The sequence below is a fragment of the Leptinotarsa decemlineata genome, unplaced genomic scaffold, assembly GCF_025532065.1.
Source record: "Leptinotarsa decemlineata unplaced genomic scaffold, Ldec_3_MD MMD2_tig00026328_RagTag_RagTag, whole genome shotgun sequence".
Lineage (NCBI taxonomy): Eukaryota > Metazoa > Arthropoda > Insecta > Coleoptera > Chrysomelidae > Leptinotarsa > Leptinotarsa decemlineata.
In genome coordinates this window covers 28,362,597-28,384,497 of record NW_027412688.1, presented here as the reverse complement: position 1 = coordinate 28,384,497, position 21,901 = coordinate 28,362,597, and the positions used below count along the sequence as shown (strand labels likewise).

At 35.3% G+C, this 21,901-nt stretch overlaps 1 protein-coding gene across 1 annotated transcript in view; it reads left to right on the top strand.

The window, feature by feature from the left end:
* LOC111514650 (uncharacterized) overlaps positions 1 to 21,901 on the top strand; it is a 102,484-nt gene that overhangs the window by 71,925 nt on the left and 8,658 nt on the right. Inside the window, exons 19-22 of the mRNA XM_074182706.1 lie at positions 5,933 to 7,237; positions 11,449 to 11,645; positions 13,066 to 13,329; positions 18,425 to 18,720. Of these exons, the coding sequence (XP_074038807.1) occupies positions 5,933 to 7,237; positions 11,449 to 11,645; positions 13,066 to 13,329; positions 18,425 to 18,720 (2,062 nt within the window). The remainder of the gene's footprint in view (positions 1 to 5,932; positions 7,238 to 11,448; positions 11,646 to 13,065; positions 13,330 to 18,424; positions 18,721 to 21,901) is intronic.

Below are 21,901 nucleotides of genomic sequence, written 5' to 3'. Positions count from 1 at the left end.
TTACCATTTAAAAATTCATTTCCGATAGCCTGTTTCATTCTAAACAAAAAATGTCTTCTGGGTTTTTTGCCCAAAATAAACCAGTTCGCAGCAAAAAATTATTTTACGAACAACTACAGAGATACATCGTCATAAATGCAACCGGATTTATTGTCATTTTGTAGGTAATACCTGCATTAAATGATCAAAGAACAGTTAACAAAACTAATTTATTAATAACAAAACACACAACATGTAGAAATCATAGTAAATGTTCAATATGTCTACCTTCAGACATTACGCATGCGTCTAGACGTCGGCGCATTGAGCCACGTATTCGCTCAAATTCCTGGAGTCTTTCTAATTACCCTGCACGCATCGATGATGCGGTTTCTTAAGTCCTCTACATCGCGAAAGGAGTACGATTAACCAAATGCTGCAAATGGCCCCAAATAGAGAAATCGAGAGGATTAAGATCCGGGGATCAAGCGGGCCAGTTCTGTGGTCCTCCTCGACCTATCCACTGATTTGAATATGTTTCAGTTAAATGCTGACGTGCTACTTGACTAAAATGGGCAGAAGCCTCATCATGTTTAAAAAACATATCTCTTTTGACATCCAAAGGAACTTCCTCCAGCAGTACTGGATGCACTTCTCTTAAAAATTGAACGTATGCCTCACCATTTAATCGAGGAGGTAGAAAATGAGGCCCAATTAAATCATCCTCAAAAACTCCGAGCCACACGTTAAGAGAAAACTGTTCTTGATGGTTAGTTTCGACAATAGCGTGAGGGTTTTCATCAGCCCATATGTGGTAATTATGAAAATTAATAATCTTGTCATGAGAAAAACTACATTCGTCTGTGAATTCTATCATCTTCAGAAAGTCACAATTTCTTCTAATCATTTCCAGTCTCGCGGTAACAGTGCCTGTACTCGTTGCAGATGGGAAGGGTATAAGAGTTGTTCCTTTAAAATTAGAAATACCGTCATATGATCAACATTTAGCTGGAAAGTAATCTTTCTAGTACTGGTAGTAGGTTGTTCTACTATCAAATTAAGTACTGCTTCCTCAAGCTGTGGTGTTCGTACTTCTCGATGGCGACCACAATCCTGCGTTCTTTTGTCGAATGAACCATATTCTCGTAATCGTTGATGAAGTCGAGCAAATATTCTATGTGAAGGATGCTGCCGTTGAGGATACATTTCAGCATATTTTTCAGAAGCTTCTAACCCATTCCCCTGCAACAGACGTTGCAGGGGAATGGGTTAGTTAGGGCCAGTCTCGAATATACCTACACAGTAGGTTAAATAGACTGACGCCTATCAGAAAACAACTACTCCTCTGGCTAATAGTACGAAGGGCGTTGAATTATATTCGACAGGCGTCAGTGCAGAAAATTTCTTCTTCACAGAAAATTTCCTGCATATGCAATTGGCAATACAACTGAAAGAGTCGACCTTCAATTTTGGAACGGGCACACTTGCAGACCAGAGTCGGGCTCGTTAGCCACTCGTCAGTGCAAGATAGTGGCCATCATCGACCTAAAGTCAATGATATTCCCTAATTGAAAATTGGAATTCTTTCAGAGTATTTCATTCCTCCTCCTAAGTTGGAGCGAACAACAAAATGTCACCCCATCTAGTGAACGAGGTTCTAACCAACTGCATATTTGAAATGTGCCCGATTCCTCTGAATGAGAAAGAAAAACTTTCTTATTAGTCAGTGGGCTATGCTTGAAGACTGGCCCGAAACCGGTCTGCAAGTGTGCGAGTTCCAAAATTGAAGGTCGACTCTTTTAGTTGTATTGCCAATTGCATATGCAAGAAAATTCATGTGAAGATTCCTACACTGTCGCCTGTCGGATATAATCCAACGCCCTTCGTGGTATAAGCCAGGGGAGTAGTTGTTTTCTGATAGGCGTCAGTCCATTCAACCTACTGTAAAGGTATATTCGAGACTGGCTTGAACGTTTAAAGCTCATTTCTTTAGATTTGTTTACTGCCAGTCTTCAAGCATAGCCCACTGACTAATAAGAAAAAAAAATGTATCAGTGACATAGCTGAAAGTAACGGATATCCTCGAAACATGGTGGATAAGTTGATTGGGAAGAGAAAATTCAGAGAGTATCTTTGTGAATCATCGACTCTTCATATAGACGAAGACTCAAAACTCTTTCATACAAATTAAAATATACTGACGTATGGGCTCCAATTTTCGAAAAAGTGAATCTACTGCCACGTATGGATACGATAATTCATTTGGAATTTTCTTTCTTTTTGAATTTGAACGTACTTATCTCATCCACACTTGAGATTTCTCCATAGACACGGTTTCAAACAATTTTAAAAAATATGTTCAAAATATGTTTTTCCGTTAATCAGCTGTTGCAACCCTATGAACGATAACCCTCAGAAGTCGAAACTTGTACGAGCTAAGGACTAACGAGGTCTTACTTTTTAACGTGTGATGTGATTCCTAACACGGGTTGGACGATAGCAACTGAAAATCGATCGTCCAGCCTGGGGCTCAAACCACCGACCAACACGGCTGTCGATTTGAGTGAGTGAACAAAGCACCCACGTCGAACCGACCGGCTACCGACCGACCTGCTGTATATATTGGCTATGACCGGTGGAACTGTGAAAATCAGGAATGGGAGAAAGCAACTGACGATCAATTGCTATTCGAATATAAAATCTTTGAAAGACACCCAAATGAAATTAGTTAACTCTCATATCTTCAGCCATGGGGGGGGTGGGGGGGAGCCCCTTCTCCTGCTTTTTCGACTTTTGGGCAATGAAGATAGAAAAAGATAATAGTGAAAAAATAAATAAAAATTAAAAATATAAAAATGAGGAAAAAAAGGAGAGGTAATAAGAAAAGGGAAAGAACCAGGAGAAGGTTGGGATTTCTCTACATGTATAACTTGAAGAGAATTCTGAGTTGTTTGAAATCTTCAAAAAAGTTTAGTTTCTCCCAAGTAAGAAAACAGTCCTGAATAGTCCACAAATTTTGAAGAGACAATTTTACAAAATTCCCAACTTTTCGCTGTTTTTCCGACTTGGAAAAGTTGGGGAATTTCGGGCCGTGAAGATAGAAAAAATAATATTAGAAAGCAATAAGCACAATATTATTCAAGTGTTGTTTCCTTTCATTTGTATTGAATGTTCCTATAAATGGTGGATATGGTGGAAGATCAAGGACCTTGGTCCAAAGTAGAGTAATTCCCATTATTATATTTATAATCACGGGCATAAGCATTCAGCCAATCTTTAGATAGCTAAGTAAGAAAATTAATATACTATAGAAGTAACTAATCCCTCGGCTTTCATTTCTTTGAAAGTTGAGAAATTTTGCTGGTGGAGTTGGGAAAATTTGGATTCCCTCCCCCCCTGGTTTTTCTTTTTGCTACGGCCCTGTCTTCAGTCTTTGGTGCAGCGTATAGCTATTATACTATTCCACAAAAAGATTCAGAAAAGAGCTCAAGTATGATGAATTCATACAAGATGGAACCATTTTTTAAATTACTGACAGTACCATCAATCTACATTTATAAAACTGTAACATATGTTAAACTCAAAATCAAGAGCTTCTCAAAAAATTCTGACTCTCATGACTATGCTACGAGGCATGGTGACTTATTTAGAAGTATAAAGCATTGTACATCACTTTACGAAAGCAGTCCTAAATATAATGGAATACGATTTTTCAATCATCTCCCAAGTAATATCAAAAATGAAAAAAATATTAATAAATTCAAAACAAGTTTGAAGAAATATTTAGTGGAGTCCTGCTTTTATGACATTAGTGAATATTTTGCTAATTCCTAGTTTTTTTTTCATTTGTTGTTTGCTTGTTTGTATGGACGATATGTTTAAAGTAATATAGTTATATGTTTATCGTATGTATATGTATATATATGTGTACTTATATATGTCTGTCTATATACATTTTATGACTTGTCCTATATCATGTATATGATCTTAAAGGATGAATAAAGATTATTATTATTATTGAAAGTATAGGTACGTCTCTACTCACCAATCACTGTATAACAATATATTCATCCTTTCTTTGATTAGCTCTGTTCCTGTAGGTTTCCATTTCTACCTCCAGGGCGACTGTTTATTTTAATAGATAGTGATACTTTTCAAAACATTTATACATATCGAAACGTATTCAATGCTACTTGTAAATTGTTTATTCATAGAATACGAATATATTTATCATGAGTCTTCTTCAAGTGCCGACCAACAAAGTAGACTAATGAAATTGAAATAAAGAATCTCTCATTTTTGTCAATTTTTATTTCGAGCATATTTTCAACATTGACACTTTCATTCCCTCTGGTAAAAGTCGAACCTTCAAAACTAAATGGGTAGAGATCAAGCAATACCTCGTTTGAAAGGTCATCTATTTATTTTTTCGATGATTTTTACTTTTTCAATTTGATAAAGTAGTTATCAAAAAAAACATTAAAAAGAATATCTGCCATGGTACAATTATTTCACTCTCAAGAAATATATTTCATCTCGTGTTTAGTACGGTTTCATGAATAGTTGTTCTACTTTTTTAAAATATGTTTCAAGAAACACGATGCAATGAATTAAAAAAATGAACTTTCAATTATTTACACTCAGTATCTCTCATTATTTTGACGATGACTATTTTGGCTTATTATTTGACTAACAGTTGTTCATTCAATTATGGAACGAATATCGGTAACTGAATGTTATTGTGAAAACGTAAGTTGCACTATTATTACAGCATAACTGTTCAACGAACTCGTAGCTAAATTTAGGGAGAGAGGATAATTGCCAATTCAAAAAAGGAACACTTCAAATAAAGCAATGGGAAACGAAGCTGTTTTATATAAAAATTCAGTTTGCATGGCTTTTTTTTCGAAAAAATTCTCCCTATATTAATATAGCAACAGTACAAAAGATATTCATGTAATAATTATGGCACCAACGCTAAAGTTGCTTTCGTTGGGTATAATGATGATAAAATTGAAGAGTATGAGGTAACATGTACTCCATATAAAACAACAAAAAATTAGGGAACAGCAATTATAAAAAAAGGTTTATTAGTTTTTTCTGCAAAATTTGTTTGAAAATGTAGATCATTCAATTCTACAATCACATATACATAGTGACTTCCATGATATATTTGTGGTAGCAGAGTATATTGATGGGTTAGTCTTATTGATGATTCAAGAACAATTTCAAGTAGTCAAAAATAATGCCTTCCAACAGCAGTTTATTCGACAAATACCATGTTGATGGAATATCTCAATACAACAACAAATAATTTCTTTTTTCATTCATGTTTATTCTAAATAAATTATAATAAAAAGAAAAATAATTCCTTCAAAAAGTCCGTAATAATCAGAAATTACGTGCAGGAGCTAAAACTTTGAAGGCTGATTCTGATTTCACGTAATATAAAAAATTAAAATTGAAATAATTCATCGATAGTTTTTAAGTGGACCAATTTTCAACATTAATTTTTCATTCCCTTTCCTTGGTGAGGTCGAAACCTTAAATTCGTCCTTGGATTAACTCTTTTTCCTACAAAACTGGCATCACAAAGAATTTGTTTCAAAGATCAATGAACATAACCTCTTTCACTCTGATTTGTTGTTAACTTATTGGTAACGTTTTTTTTATATCTGCTGTACCAAATGAAAAAAGTGAACAAAGTTGTGAATAGAGATGAATGACCTTTGGAACGAGATGACAGTTGAATCTCACTTCCATTATTGGTTGTTGTTTTCAACGTATTGAATGAATTCAATAAAAACAAAATTAATATTGCTGACTAATTCTTAGCGTAGTGTACTTCAAAAAATCAATATCCACAATTCCAAAACCTATTTTTATAAGATCAGTTTAGAATTCTTTGACATTTTCTAGTAACATTATTCATCAGTCAACACTTTATTTTTAGCGATGCTGGATTTTCATCTGCAGGCATTCCCCTTCTATGTTTCCTTACCAAACCACTGGACAGTTACAATCCGTATAAGACTCCACCAGATTGCAAACCAGGTCAGTTTTATAACCGAACAAGAGGATATCGAAAAATAGCTGGAGATTTTTGCAGTGGCGGTTTCGAAAAACTCTACTTGCCTGACAAAGTCCCTTGTCCATTAAAAGATGAAAAAGAATTTCTTCTTCTCGGTCAAAAGGAAAGTATTTTACGATACAACTTCTCCTCTAAAACATTAGAACAATTTTCTACCCAATATTTGAAAAATGTTTCCTCTGTTGATTTCGATATAACATCTAATTGTGCCTACTGGACAGATGATACAATAGGTGTAGAAAAGCAATGTTTAGGATATGACAATACTACAAAAACATTGGTTTATAGAGGCTTGAATTACGTCTCAGGAACATCTCTGGACTGGATATCGAAAACGCTTTTTTATATAGTGGATGGAAATAGTATTGAAATACAAGTGATCAGAGTAAACTTTACCATCAGGGGTGTAACTACTTTATTAAACTCTACTGTTTTACGAAGACCAAGAGGCATTGTAGTTCACCCCATAGCTGGTTATATATTTTGGGGTGATTGGTCGGTTAACAATGCAACAATCAACAGAGCTGACTCAGATGGAAGTAACGTGAAAACATTATTTGGTAGAGATAAGGTCGAAATGCCCAGTAGTTTAACAATTGATTATGTCGCCAATAGACTTTACTGGGTAGATGCTCGAAGAGAATATATTGGTAGCAGTGATTTGCAAGGTTATGGTTTCTTGAAAATTGTTTCAGATAACGAATTCGTATCGTATCCAGTTTCTATAGCGGTTTTGAACAACAGTCTCTACTGGAATCACCGAAAAAATAATTCTATTTTAAAAGCAGACAAAATCTCCTTCAAAAGTGTAGAAACTGTACTAGAACAAATACCGGATATAATGAGCCTAAAAGCTATCTCTAGTAATATTCAAACAGGTATGAATGGATGTAGCAATTCCTCGTGTCCCTACATTTGCGTAAGTTTACCCAACAACAATTTCGCTTGCTTGTGTCCGGATGGACTGGTATTGGAAGAGGGAAAATGCGTGTGCCCTAATAAGAAACATTTTACATGCGGGAACTTCAGATGTGTACCTAAAATTTTGAAATGTGATGGAATTAGCGATTGTGAGGATAGTTCTGATGAGGAACAATGCGAAGTAATCACCTGCCGGGATTCGTATTTTCTTTGCAATGATAGAAAATGTATTCCCATGAACCAGAGGTGAGTTTTCGTATTATTATTTTTGTAGGTTGAAGCCATAAGTGAAAACTAGCGCATGATATTATTATTCACACTTTTTTCCTTCGATAGATATAATTCAAATTGGTAATTTCAATTTTGCACAGTGCAACTTCATATATTACTGAAGAAATTCCTTGTTCAATCCTAAGAAATACTATAATACGAGTGACCCTGGAAAAAAATTTGTTGCAAAGGGTCACAGTAGGTGCGTTTTTTCGTACTAAATTTATTCCAAATTTATTCCTGACGAAAATAATTCACTCTCTGCCCGATCAAAATACATCAAGTGAAGATAGCGAATAACTTTTGGCGGAAATGACTCATCTGGATGCAAATGAAACACAAATAGTAGTCATTACCATCATTCAGCTCATTATGTTAGCCATTCATAAAGAACAGTAACTTGTTTTAGTATTCCAATGTAGCTTACAAATTTTCAATAGGCATAAACATACTTTATTTTCTAAGAGGGTATTTTATTGAGGAGGTCATCAATATTAAAACTAGAAATAGATTATATAACCTATGTATAATAACTTATAGAAATTAAAAAATACATATACCGGGTGCTCCAAATTAAGTCGGCACCATTGCCAACTCCATTATTATTGATGCTACGAATTCGGTTAAATGGGCAGACTAGTAACATTTTTAATGGCCTTCTTGGTGCCGAAAAAAAAAAAAATTGACAGTCGTGTTTTCAAAATATTTCATAAAATGATGCGACTGCAGTAACGTTAGTTACAAATAAAAGTGGTGAAAAACATAGATAGTTTCAAATCTCTTTTCTTCATGATAATTTTTATCTTAAATCAATTCCACTAGCCGTATTTATTCTGTGAATCAAAATATGTCTCCTATAATGATAACATTGAAACCGTTTTGGTACAGAACAGAAAATACTGGAGCCTCATATTAATGCGGTTGGAAAAAAATGTGTTTGATTCGATAAAACAGAATTATTATGAGTAATCAATTTGCCTTGAAGTTCTGTTGAAATACAATTTGTCAAATATTCTCAAGTATATCACGACATATTTTTTGAAATGCCATTTTCCCATAAAGAAAAATGTGATATGTTAGAATCCTATTTGGTTTGCCAGTAAAACAGCGTAAGAGCTCTCCAGCACTACAGCACTTCGTTTTCCGATCGTGAATTACCTAATCGGCTTTTTTTTACTGTGCTTTATCATCGATTCAGGAACAATGAAAAAGTTTTTGAGAAGAGGAAAACTAGAAAACGTTTTGTAATATATTAAGATACAGAAATTGACGTTTTAACCTACTTTGAGGTAAATCCAAATAATTCCATCTGATATTTATCTAGAGAAATGGCTGTTCCACTGTCTGTTATTCAACGAATTCTGAAGAAACATAAGATTTCTCCTGATAAGTTAGGACCCACTTCATTCAAATCAACATGCATATACTCCGGAAAAGTCTACTGATTCGGCCCTTCATCATGTGGTTGGCAAAATCGAGAGATCATTGGACAAGAAAGAATCCACCCTGGGTATATTCATAGATATCGAGGGAGCGTTTGATAAAACAACCTTTCCAACAATTAATTACCCAGCAACTACACTCCAGGAATATACCCCTGGTAGTTGGAGAATGGATACTCAAGATGCTCAAGACATCACAATGAAAGGACTGGTCATGACGGGATGTCCACAGGGAGGGGTCTTATCACCCCTTCTCTGGAACATAGTTCTGGATACCCTGATAAATCACCTCAACAAAAATGGATTCTACACAATTGCATATGCAGATGACATAGCAGACCGGCGAATTTGTGAACACACTGTGCAATAGAGCGCAGGATGGGCTCAAATTGATAGAAACATGGTGTAAGGAACACTCACTGTCAATCAATCCCAAGAAGACTGAGATGGTCCTTTTCACCAGGAAAAGAAATTTATCGGGCTTAAAACCTCCCGAAATCTTCAAAAGCAAACTAAACTTCTCGGAAGAGATGAAATACCTTAGTACTATCCTCGACGGGAACTAACATGGAACTCTCACCTACATAAGCATATGTAGCTTATGAACAATGTCGGAGGACAGTGGGACGTGCATGGACTCTTTCACCCCGTATGGTCACCTGGATCTACACTGCAATAAAGAACTATGTTAACGTAGGCAGCCATTGCATGGGGATAGAAAGTGCTACAAGCAACGGCCATCCAAAAATTATATCAAATACAGCGATTGGCTTTTTTATACATCACAAGAGCCATGAGAACAACACCAACCGCGTCAATGGAATTAATTACGGGTCTGACCCCTCTGGACCTGTACGTTAAGGAGGTTGCGTTAATGGCCAAGGTACGATTGCGCACGGTTGGTATAAACCTTGTAGTAGAAATGGGTCAATTGAGCCTATGGCGTGAAGCCCTTACTGCGCAATCTCCGCTGCAGGCAACCAGTAATGCAATTGAACCCAGGTTTGTGTTTAATAAACCCTACAAAATACGAATGAAACAGAACAGAGAGTCAGATGCTACAAACGCAATACTCATATACACAGACGGCTCAAAAACCAAAGAAGGCTCAGGATGTGGAGTGTACTCCAGATCACTAAGCCTAAGGATTAAGTGCGGAATGGGAAAAAATATCAGCGTTGTCCAAACAGAACTGGCTGGTATCTCAATCGCCACAAAAGAAATAACCAGGAAAGGAATTTCTGGCCAAAACATAACAATCTTTAATGATAGCAGACAAGCCCTATTAACCTTGAACAGACAACGTATAACCTCAGGGCTAGTACTAGAGTGTCACCAGGATTTAGCCAAAGCCTCGGTAGATAATAAAATTATCCTGAAGTGGCTTAAAGGGCACGACAGGAGTAAAGAAAATCGCATTGCCGACTCTTAAACCAAGGAAGCGGCTGGACTAAGAATTTTAGGACCCATTGGAACCTACAGCCTGATGATTTCGACAATTGTGGAACTAGCCAAATGTTACACCCATGCTCAATTTTTAAAGAGATGGAATGGAATCAATGGATGCAATCTTACCAGGATCACCTTGGGCGCTGAAAAAATATCTGGCGATGACCAGGAAAAATTTACGCTTAACAGTAGGATTTCTGACTGGACACTGTCGACTAAGGAAACACCTCCATAATATGGGGCTAGTGGACACACCTCTATGCAGAATATGTGAACAGGAAGATGAGACTGTCAGGCATGTGTTCAACAAGAAGGCGGTGTTTTTGAATATTTACTCGATATTTTATAGCTCTTTATTCGCTAAAACAATGAAATTTTTTGTACTAAAGAAATAAATAAATATTTCCACAAAAGTCGCTCATTTTCAACTTTCGAAAGGAAGGTGATATGAGCTTTGTTGTTGGGAATATTATTACGAATCAAAATGCATGATGAAATATAGGGTGCTTCATTTAAGAAAAATATCATTTATGAAATATTTTGAAAACGGAGTTATTATTGACGCTACGATGGGAAGGTCGCTGTTGTACAAGGAATACAACGTGGGAGAGGGCACGGCCTCCTGGGGCACTCCAGCGAGAATTTTCCTGCTATCAGACAGGGAGTCCTCTATTTTGACCTGAAAGGTTCTGTCCTTCAGAAAAAAACAGATTCACTGGAGCAGACCGACCTCTAGTAACTTGTGAAGAAGGCCTTCGTACCAGACTCAGATGACTGGATTATGGTCCGAGTCCAGTTCCGATAGAGTGTAAATTTCACAGGACAAAGAGACGTTCCTGAGCAGTGCGGAATACAGCACGTTAGTTTTGTATCGCCCACAGTTATAAGTGGGCCCATCTGGGCCTAACACTGTAGTAGTGTCTTGGCTTGGTTTTTTTGCAAAACAAACACAGAATATCTTACTTTTGAGTCCCTTGTTGACTTGAAGTCATGATATGCATTTGATTGCATACCATGCGATAAGGTAAAGCCTCCAACTTTCGAAAGTTGTTTTGGACATAGTTGATCACTACTGTGATCAATCACATATCTGTTATATCTTCGTTGGAACGTCTATCTTTTCTGATACACTACATAGTGATAGAAAAGAAAGAAGATTAGTTAAATAAATCTCATTGAATTTCCCTTAGTGTTTTGTTTCTGATTTGATTTTGCTTTCATCGTCTGAAGCAATCACCTATTCAGACAAAAGATATTCTATTTTACTCATTTCATCCAACAAATTATTCATTTAAGGTGTGACTTTTACGAAGATTGTTCTGATGGATCAGATGAAGTTGGATGTCCAAGTTACAATAATTGCACGGCCGATCAATTTTTTTGTGATAATACAAGGTGTATTTGGGACACATGGCTATGTGATGGTGATAATGATTGCTTTGATGAGTCTGATGAAAAAAATTGTGAATCTAGAGGTCCTGAGGCGTGTAAAGGTAGGTTAATAATATGACATGGATATTGTAAGAACGTACAAAAAAGTCTGAACAGTAGAATTAGATTTCTAAACCAAGAAATCCTTGTAAAATCCCACTTAGCTGTCGCCAGTGTAATAAATGTTCCGTGCTAGATGCGGATTTCTCCACATCAAATTTTGAATGTTAGGCAATTCGTGCGTATCGCACGAAGGCCGGTCTTTTTGAAATCTGTTCATTCGGTATAGCTACTATAGCTCTCTCTCATTATATGTTTCCAGAACGATGTGGAAGAAGTCTAATTTATATATTACCCGGAATATTTTCTCACTGTAAATAAGTGTACATGGCTCATTGTAGAAATTCAGAAATCAACGACTCCATTTGAACCTTTCGAACCATAATCATTTCTGCATTTTCAATAAAATTTATAGGAAGATTTTCCACTGTGAATATTCATATTATTTTTAGGCTTCGCTGAAAGTTTAGATCTCGTTATTCCTTAGCTCGCACAAGTTTCGACTTCTGAGGGTTGTTTTTCGTAGAGAGGATGATTAACGGAGAAACAAATTTTGACAGATTTCAACCGATTTTATGCGGTTGTTTTTTTGTGAGGAAATTTCCATTTACTTTTTGTTGCTTTATTTTTTTCAGCAATCATTTCGTGTTTACATTTACTTTTTGTTGCTTCATTTCTTCAACCATTATTTCGTGTTTAGCATTTGTGTATGAGTTTTTTTATGAAGTATTTCAATCCAGCCATTTTCCATTTGTATTTGTACCAGAAGGTGGCGTATGATGATCGTCTTGGTTAATTTTGGCGGAGTTTTTGTTTTCTGTTCATTTCATGTCCATGAGCACATTTTTCTGGATAAAGACAAATCCTAATCAGAGTCTTTAGCTCAGATATGAAAAAAGTCTGGTATTGAGGTTTCTTATCATTCGCACTTTGTATAGACATGTTTCGACACAATTTTGTGTGATTTTCACTATTCAGGAAGAACATTTCACCAAGTTACTTCATGTTTTGTACTAATTGTGTATTTATCACTGTAGAAGAACTTGATTTTAATGGAAAAGAAAGTTTTTGGCTTTCTACTACTCCATCTTGATACAAAAAAAAATAAAATGTGGGAATCTTCCAAAGAAAGGAAGAAAGTAATCAATTTGAAAATAAGTAACTCTATACATGGATGTGTAGATCATGCAAACAAGTAACTTTCAGGAGAGCTTCTTCTTCCAGTTTGTGTCTGAAAGTTACTTCTTTGCATGATCTACACATCCATGTATAGAGTTACTTATTTTCAAATTGATTATTTCCTTCCTTTTTTTGTATCAAAAAATTAATCACTCCTAAAAATATAACCCCTTCAATTCAAATTGATTATAATGTATTTACATTAGCTGCTTTTTGTGAATTCGAAGTATTTTTTTATTCCAGCTGATCAATTCCATTGCACAAGTGGTACCTGTATACCGTTACGTTGGAAATGTGATATGGAGAAGGACTGTCCTGACAATTCTGACGAGATGGGTTGCGAGGTTCATAGATGTTCTGCATTTGAATTTCCTTGTGGGCATCCTCACTATCATTGTATTTATGAAGGTTGGGTTTGTGATGGCGAAAAAGACTGCAGGGATGGTAGCGACGAAGTTAATTGTACTGCAACTACAAGTACAACTAAAGTGCCGAAAAAACAAATTGGTAAGGTGGTACGATAAGTTTCATGGATTGTACGAATAATATTTCACGATGAAATCAGTGTACCATCTAACATTTTGCATATTTTTGATATATTCAGAATTGCTTTATACGTAATAATCTACAAAATAATCGGAATGGATTCAATAAAGAATAGATAGGTAATCTATAGAAGGCTAGGCAAACTTTGAAATATTAAAATAAAATCAACGGTAGACGTATGGTGACGATTCATCAATACAACATTAAAAAAATTATATCGATATACTCTGCAATAGAATAAAAAAGACAAATAGAATATTGGTTGACAATACATACAATAAGACAAACAAGTGTTCTCTCAAATGCCAGAGAGTTTCACTTTTTACTTCATTTCATGGATCCCATATCTCGCAGATTTTGTAATACTTATAAATTTTGAATAAGTCGAAAATTTGCAGACACTATCAAAAATGAAATATTTATTTCAATATTTTATAAGTAGCGCCTCGATAAATATATATTCTCAATTCAATCATAATGTACATTAATTTTGAAACTGAATAAAATGATTTCAAGACAAGCTTTCGTTTAAATTTCACTATGCATTTCTAGCTGATGCTTTTAGTAGGTATACCAACGAAAAAAAAAAAAACAGTCCTTCAAATGTGAAGTAACCTGTTACTTATTTCCAATAACATTTTTTCAAGAATGATTTTTTTTTTATTTCATCCAAATTCACTCTCGCTCGTGATAAATCACTTTTACAAATGCAATAACGTAATTTTAAACTTATAAAAAAATTAGGACTGGCCATCTCTCCCAGGATGTCCGGAAGTAATAGCCATAGCAGTTGGAGAGAGATGGCCAATCTTCTATCAGTTGTGTATTATAATAATCATCACCACAACCTCTGCAGTTATCTTTCTCTCTGTCTTCAGTTTCACTTTCAGAAGTATCATTGAAAACGATGAAAATTTCTTCGCAGCTGCTATCAGACAACCTACGAATCACCTTTCGATTCTTAATAGTCTTTTTTTCCTCAGGTTTGTCAGTCTTAGTGTTTGTTTTTATTATTTTTGGTTTTTTTTAAATTTGTTCCCTATATTCTTTTTCACTTTCTTTCATTTTTCAATATGCTCTTCAGATGTCAAAAGAATGCTTACTTGTTTCGCTCATTTGCGAACTTCGTGTAGTTTCACAGACAGTGGAGACACTTCGTTAACTATTCTTGTTGGTGTTGGTTGATCCAACGTCTGAATAGATGTACTTGGGCCAGGATCTGAAATTGATTGGGCCTGCGCTGCATGTCCGATATTTCTTTCAACGGGTTGGTCAATGTTCTCACTAAAGGCGTACTCCAGAATAGCTTCTGGATTTAGAGGGAAAACTCCTGCTGTCCTAAATCCTGATATTGCATTTCCACTTGTCGCTGATTTTCCCCAGGCTTAGTATAATAAGAAGCCAATTTGTTGTTTTGTAAGACGACGTCCAGGGTGCTGTTTCATCCATAATCTGCAGTATTCATAAAAGTAAGCTTTGAGAGACTTGAAAACAGCAACACCCAGCGGCTGAAGGTAATGGGATGTGTGTGACGGCATTGAGAGTAAGATGATGTCATTATCACTGGCAAAATCCAGCATTTCAACTCAATTACAGTGTGTAGAATGACCGTCCAGCAAAAGGAGCACTTTGCCATCTGGTTTTCGAGGCAAGAAATGCGACTTCATCTATTCCGTAATTATATCGGAGGTTATATAGACGGATTTTTGTGACATATAAACTACTGAACCTGGAGGCAGTTCATCTTCGAATTCTTTTCTTTCGTTGTCCTTTCATAATGCACGCCGGAGGAATAAAATTACCCTCAGCATTACAACAACCAATTACCGTTATGGGCTCTCCTTTTTCTGTAGAGGTTGACATAGCTACAGTCTGCGAACCTTTTTCAGCCAAAACATGATCTGGTCGATTATTTAACTGCAACCCGGACTCGTCCATGTTGTAAATATGGACAGGTTTATTTATTAGGTCATTATCACTGAGAGTTTTCTCGAGCATTTCAAAATAGGCGTTTACATCTGATTTAATCATCCATTGACTTATAGCGTATAACACCCCTTCTGATTTCCTCAAAGAAATATCGGAATTTCTTTTCGGAAACATTTTCACCCAATCATAGCCCGCCTTTTCAGATGTTTTACAGAATCTATGTTTAATTGCTCAGCAAACTTGAATGCAATTATTCTCAAATCATTTGTCAAAAGAAAGCCTCTTGACTGCATGTCTTTTATATGCTTGCTCAGTATTTCTTCATTATCTGTACCGAAGGTAAATGACGGTCCCATAGGTCCTTTAGTGCTGTTATTCACACTTCTTTAAAGTATTTTTCTTGGTATTTTGTAGATGAAAGAGGCCCTATAAATCGTCATCCCTCAATTTTGTAGTTCTTCCATAGCATTTTTTAAATCTTCTTTGCTCCATTCACCTCGACCAGCAGCCACGTTCCGTACGTATTGGTTCGGCATCTGTAGAAAATTGAAGATTGAAAATGAATCAAAATTATGACATAAAATTTCATGGCTATCTCTCCCGTAAATACTATGGCCATGTCTCCTAATTGTCCGGGTGAGATGGCCACATTAGGTAATCAAAGCCATTTCTCAAGTTAGTGGGTAATTTTGAGATTAGAACACTGTAGAAGTTTATTAATTCACTGGGAAAGCACGAAAACGGATATAACTTTCAAAATCTTTTTGTAATCACTCAATATCTTAACCCCAGTACTTAACTCGTATGCATAATAAAAAAACAATGTCAAATTACTCACCGTTTCATTATTTTTCCAACAAAAAAACACTCACAGTTGTTACCCGTGCCGATGCGAACCGAACTAAACGATGACTAGTGGCATCTATTAATTTTTACTTGAACTTTTTTCTATTGGCCATCTCTCCCGTACGGCCGTCTCCCCCGGAATTACCCTAAATCTTTTTCTCGTGAAGTGCTTTTGAAGATATAAGGGCTAGAAATTTTGCCCTCTAGAAAGTTATAAAACAGTCCAGAACATTCAAGTGCTTTCCAGATCATTCTTGGTCTGGAATTTTCTGTATTACTTATTCAAAAAATTTTTGTGGAGGGAATACCGAATGGTAGAAATATATAAAACAAGATCCGTCGACCTCAACTATAATAAAACAATCTAATATCAAGTCCCTTAAGAGACACCGTATGCCCCATACAACATGCACTCAAACACAAGAAGATTCACAACTATCAATTTTAATGTTGAAAGAGGGAAGTATTTTTTACTTGATAACACAAAACAAAAATGCCACATAAACGGTTATTGAAATTTGACCCCTTTCTTGTTGACAGATTGATCTGATATTTGGTACACATATTTAGTTTTTTGTGCCAATACAATTTAATAAATTCTGTATAATTGTAAATCAAAGTTGGCCGCAGCTACAAAATGGCGGATTATGTTTTCACAACTACCTCAATATGGATGTAAAATGACATGGCTTGACTATAAAGTTTAGTAGTGCTATTTGAAAAAGATGCAAATTCAAGATGGCCGCAGCTACGAAAGGGCGGATTACATATTACTTTGTGATATTGACGCTCTAAATGAACTAAACAGAATGAGAAGAATTGAGTAACAGAACTAAAAACTTGAAAATAAAATAAGTAAAAAGAATAATTTATGTCAAACAGTTTTATTGAAAAAAAAGATAAAAATGATTGTTCGGTTTCAAAATCTCACTATCGAAATTATTATGTTTTTCAAGTGAATCTTAATTTTTTAGTATTCAGCCTAGATTTGCCAGCTCTAAAATTTGTACAACAAAACAGATTGTTTTATGGAATTATTTATATTTATGTATTGTTAACTAATCTTGTTTGAGTTATTTAATTTTTCATTACTCATAATCGGGGTTTTCCAGTTGGTCTCAAATTTATGGGTATTTCGTATCCACTTATGCTCATAAAATTCATTATTCCCAAATATCTTTCCTCAAGCAACCCGTACATTTTTAATTCCTTAATTATTCCTTGTATCCCTTATCTAGGGAATTATTATGATGTCTCCTACCTATGTTTTATCCAAACCTTTGTGTATATCCCTCCAATGACCAATCTGACCCCTTCTCTATCGATGTGGAACATTGCATTGGTGAAAAAATCATTCATTACGATTCAAACCTTGTAAGAGTACAGTTAGAATTAAATCTTGCCTTGTCTACAGTACATCTCAACAGTTATTTTTCTTATCCTACCTTTTCAGAAGAGTTATTGTAATTCTTGTGTGCATTGAGCATTCATACTCACGACAAAACAATTGTGGGTCAAAACAATGATGTAGATAATGAACTAAAAAATAATTTGGAAGGTCCTAGGTAGCAGTCATCACACAACTCTCTTCATCAATCTACGGTATTGATCAGATAAAACATTTACGTATTTACTCAGGTTATCTGATCAATACCGTAAACTGTTGAGGGGAGGGGTATGATGACTGCTCCCTAGGAATTATTTTCAGTTTTTAGTACATCAAATACATCACTAACATCTTTTTTTTTAAGAAAACAATTTAACACATTTTTTACTTATTTTATTAATATTAATGTCGAATTTGCTGAAACCGTATATATTAGACATGCTGAAGATAAATAGTGGCATCTCTTATCTGCACTGGTGACATCTGCACCTTATGTCAGAAACCTAAATACTCAAATGACGTAGACGAGACTATTGGAAGCACATAGGCAGACGACGATGAAACTATCAGCCTTCAACGTCAGCCATCTTCAGGCAACCTGATTTGAGGAAGGAATGGTCGGATTCATGAATAAATCAAGGTCTTCAAATTTTATTATATGTTACCAGAAATCAGAAGTCCAGAAGCTAAGAAAATCTCTTTGTGTAATAACGGAGGCAAAGTGGTCCCTACTGAGCCGGTTTACGTCTTTTCTTTTGCAGTAAAAAACTAAAAAGTGTTTTTCTACCTCCTGAAACAAAAATTCAGAGAACATCCTTGAACTGATGTTTTCTAGTGTTGAAAATTCTGTAAGAAAGATATGTTTGCTTATAACATTTAAGTATTATTTTTCAGTTAACGAGTTTCCTTGTAAAAATGGACGCTATGTATCATTATCAGCTAAATGCGACCAGCAAAATGACTGTGGTGATTATTCCGATGAAGCAGATTGCTGGAATGAAACTTGTTCTGAGGGGCAGTTTTCTTGCGGACCTTATCAAAATATTAGCAATCAATGCGTTCATAAAACTATGATTTGTGATGGTATCCAGCAATGCGCAAATGGCAGAGATGAAGTCAATTGTTCAACAACGACGAAGAAACCGAATGAATCAACAACGAATCCTACCGAAACGACGACGTATCGTTTGGTAAGTTGAATGCATAAGTGATATACAGGGTAGTAATATGAGAACTGTCCATCTTCAATATCATTCTTCCAGCAAATAATACAAAACATTAAGAATACATCATCTCCCGGGTTAAGTGCCCTGAGATGAATTATTCCCCACACGGTTACTGTGTGCAGAACATCCCACCCCTTCCATACACCAAGAGTGGGGATCTCAACCTACCTACTGATGAGCCCTTCAGCAAGATTAACATCTGACCTACCGGTCGAAAGCCAGCCTTTAGGTGCTTTTACTTTCTAATCTACTATTTTATTAAATCTAACTCTACTTTAAGGAAATGTAATATATGGGGTCCCCAAAAACTAACCGGAGACGAGTGTCTTTGTATCGCGAGCAAGTGTTTCCAAGTGAATTTGAAAAAGAAGTGATTTTGAAATCCGGTTAAAAATTTGTATACTTACTGAAACCGCCTGATGGCGACTCTCGAGGTTGTTCTCTGATTCTGCTTCGTTGTTCTATGTTTGTCTCTTTTTCGGAATCTGGGGTCATCCCTACTTAGTGCTTCGTGTAGGTCACGTAGTGCTGGATTGGCGTGCAATCAGATTCTGTCGAACACGTTATCTGCGTGTGCTCTCATATACGCTTCTACGTAATGTATGTTCAGATTCAAGTCCCGGAATATATATCTCTTCGGCAGCGTATATAAGTAAACAGAAGTAAATTTACTCTCGTCGGCCTCTTTGATGTTTCGGGTCGAGATTTTATTTTTTGCTGGCATGTGGCGGGGCAGGAGGGTGTAGACTGAGAGCTATTGTGCACCACTGCACGAGGTTCGATCAAAAAATATGTGAGCATGATCTCACTTCATCATTGCTACGACGAACTCCCAATAAATGTCTCATTTGATTGTAAACTGTTTAGGAATTGATAATTAATAAGACAAGGTGGTGAAATAAACGTATATTTCATATAGTAAGATTTTACATTTTAGGTCAAAAACTTATGCTAATCTATTCTAAAGGTTTTTCAGAATGATGAGTTGTTTTTTTTTACATTTGTTTTCAAATTTCTATTGGCAAATTTCAAAGTATAATAAATTCTTACCCTTGTAAAAAGAGAAAATAAATAATCCAAAGGAAAATGATCACAAGGGTGAGAAATGTTGATTTTTGAAAACATTGTTTTGAGCTGGTTGCCTATGCAATCAGTGGCACATAAATTGTTGAAATAATTAATAAATTCCGTCCCTAGATGAATGATACATTGTAAAAATGAATCTGGAGGTATATGTAAACTTCAAAACTGTTTGGTTTCTATATTACTATATGCCTTGAAAGTACTATATACATTTACCGTGTTAGGAATCACACGTTAAAAGGTAAGACCTCGTTAGTCCTTAGCTCGCACAAGTTTCTCAACTTCTGAGAGTTGACGTTCGTATGGGGGCGACAGCTGATTAACGGAAAAACAGATTTTAAACAGAGATTTTAAACAGATTTGTTTCATGAATGTTTTCTTGAACATTGTCTCAAAAGATATCCACAAACATAGCCCAAGCTGTTGCCTTCTGGAATAGCTAGAGTTCTATAATCATTTGTGTCTACTCTCGAAGGTTTATAGGGATTTTTGGAACTTTCACAAGAATCGTCATTCTATTTATGTCTGCATCTGTATTACTATATAGAATCTCACTAATATCTTCTAGACAGTTAGTTCCTTCTGCCTGTGTGAAATACTGAAGAGTAAATGTGTTTTTGAAAGATCTTGTAATTTAAAGAGTTGTTGGGTTTCTGTCATTTCCACAAGTATTTCTAAGTTGACCAAAATAATTTTCCATACAAGTTGCAGAAATGCCGAAACTGTTATCTGCCACCCCTCAATGAATCTCATTTGTCCAGTCTTTTTTTTTATATTACAGTTAATTTGCTGAAAAATATGTTCATTTCTTTCAGAAAATCAATTTGTTTTGATGTTCCAAAAAACGGTTTATTGAAATATTTCACAGCGTCAAATCTATTTGAATTTAAAATATCAAACACTTTATCCATTTTTTCAATGAATGTAGCCGTTCCTATTGCTGCTGATGGAATCTGATTGAAACTGGCATAGGTTTTCATTGCTGTAGCTACCGAATTTCTCATCAAAGTGAAGATTTTGTGACATTTTTCCGGAGGAACATCACCAACAAACTCCACGAATTTCTTCCACTGCATGCATCTAGAGAATATATAAATATAAATAACAATAATCTTTATTGGCCCCAAGAAACATTTAGTGTTTATAGTAAGGTTCTTGGTCAATTGAAAAATACAAATGAAAGTAAAAGCATAATATATAGTAAATTGGCGTTGCATTTTCCAATACTCTGAAACAATATTTTTCTTCGGAATCAATAAAAGCTTCAAGTTATTTAATTAGTCTTTTTCATTCAAATAATAATTTTATTCCTGTAACATTTTAAATCAAATGTCATTTAAAATAGAACAAAATTTGCAAACAATCGTTTTTAATGTGTCGAACAAATGCATGAATCAATTAAATTCAAACAAATAAATTGTTAGTTGAATAAATTGAGGAATGAATATTTGTAACAATAAAAAGTAAAACGGCATTCCATAGGAACTGGAGTCATATACTATTCGTAAAGTTCAATTTCATCAAATTAAATTCATAATGAAAAGTCTGCATATTAATAACTCCACTATATATGGTATATAACAATTTATTTTATGATTTTCGTTATATGTTCATTACTTCAATCTTACATACAAATAATAGAAAAACATACCTCTTTTCGTCAATTGGAAAACAAAAAAAGTGAATACCGACCCTGCAAATTACAGCAACCCACAGCTCGAGACTTGCTCATTTTGAAACTAGACACAATTTTTTCACAAATACAAAACCACCACTTACAACGACTCACTCTGTAATAATATTCTATACCTCAAATTGGCTCGCTTGGTAAACACCTCAGATTCAGTCGGTTGCGCGGTAGTTCAGCCGCGCATAAAATTCGAGGTGGGGAATCTTGACCCAAATATGGCGGAGAGTGAACTTGCTTGTGGTTACTTCTATACGGTGTCTTCGGTATAATATCTTGTAGTGTTTACGGCGGATTGCACGCACGCTTGTTGATCTCGCCAGCAGAGCTGTGTCGTCCGCGTAGAGTGCCAGTTTGTTAAAGTTGTTCTCTGGC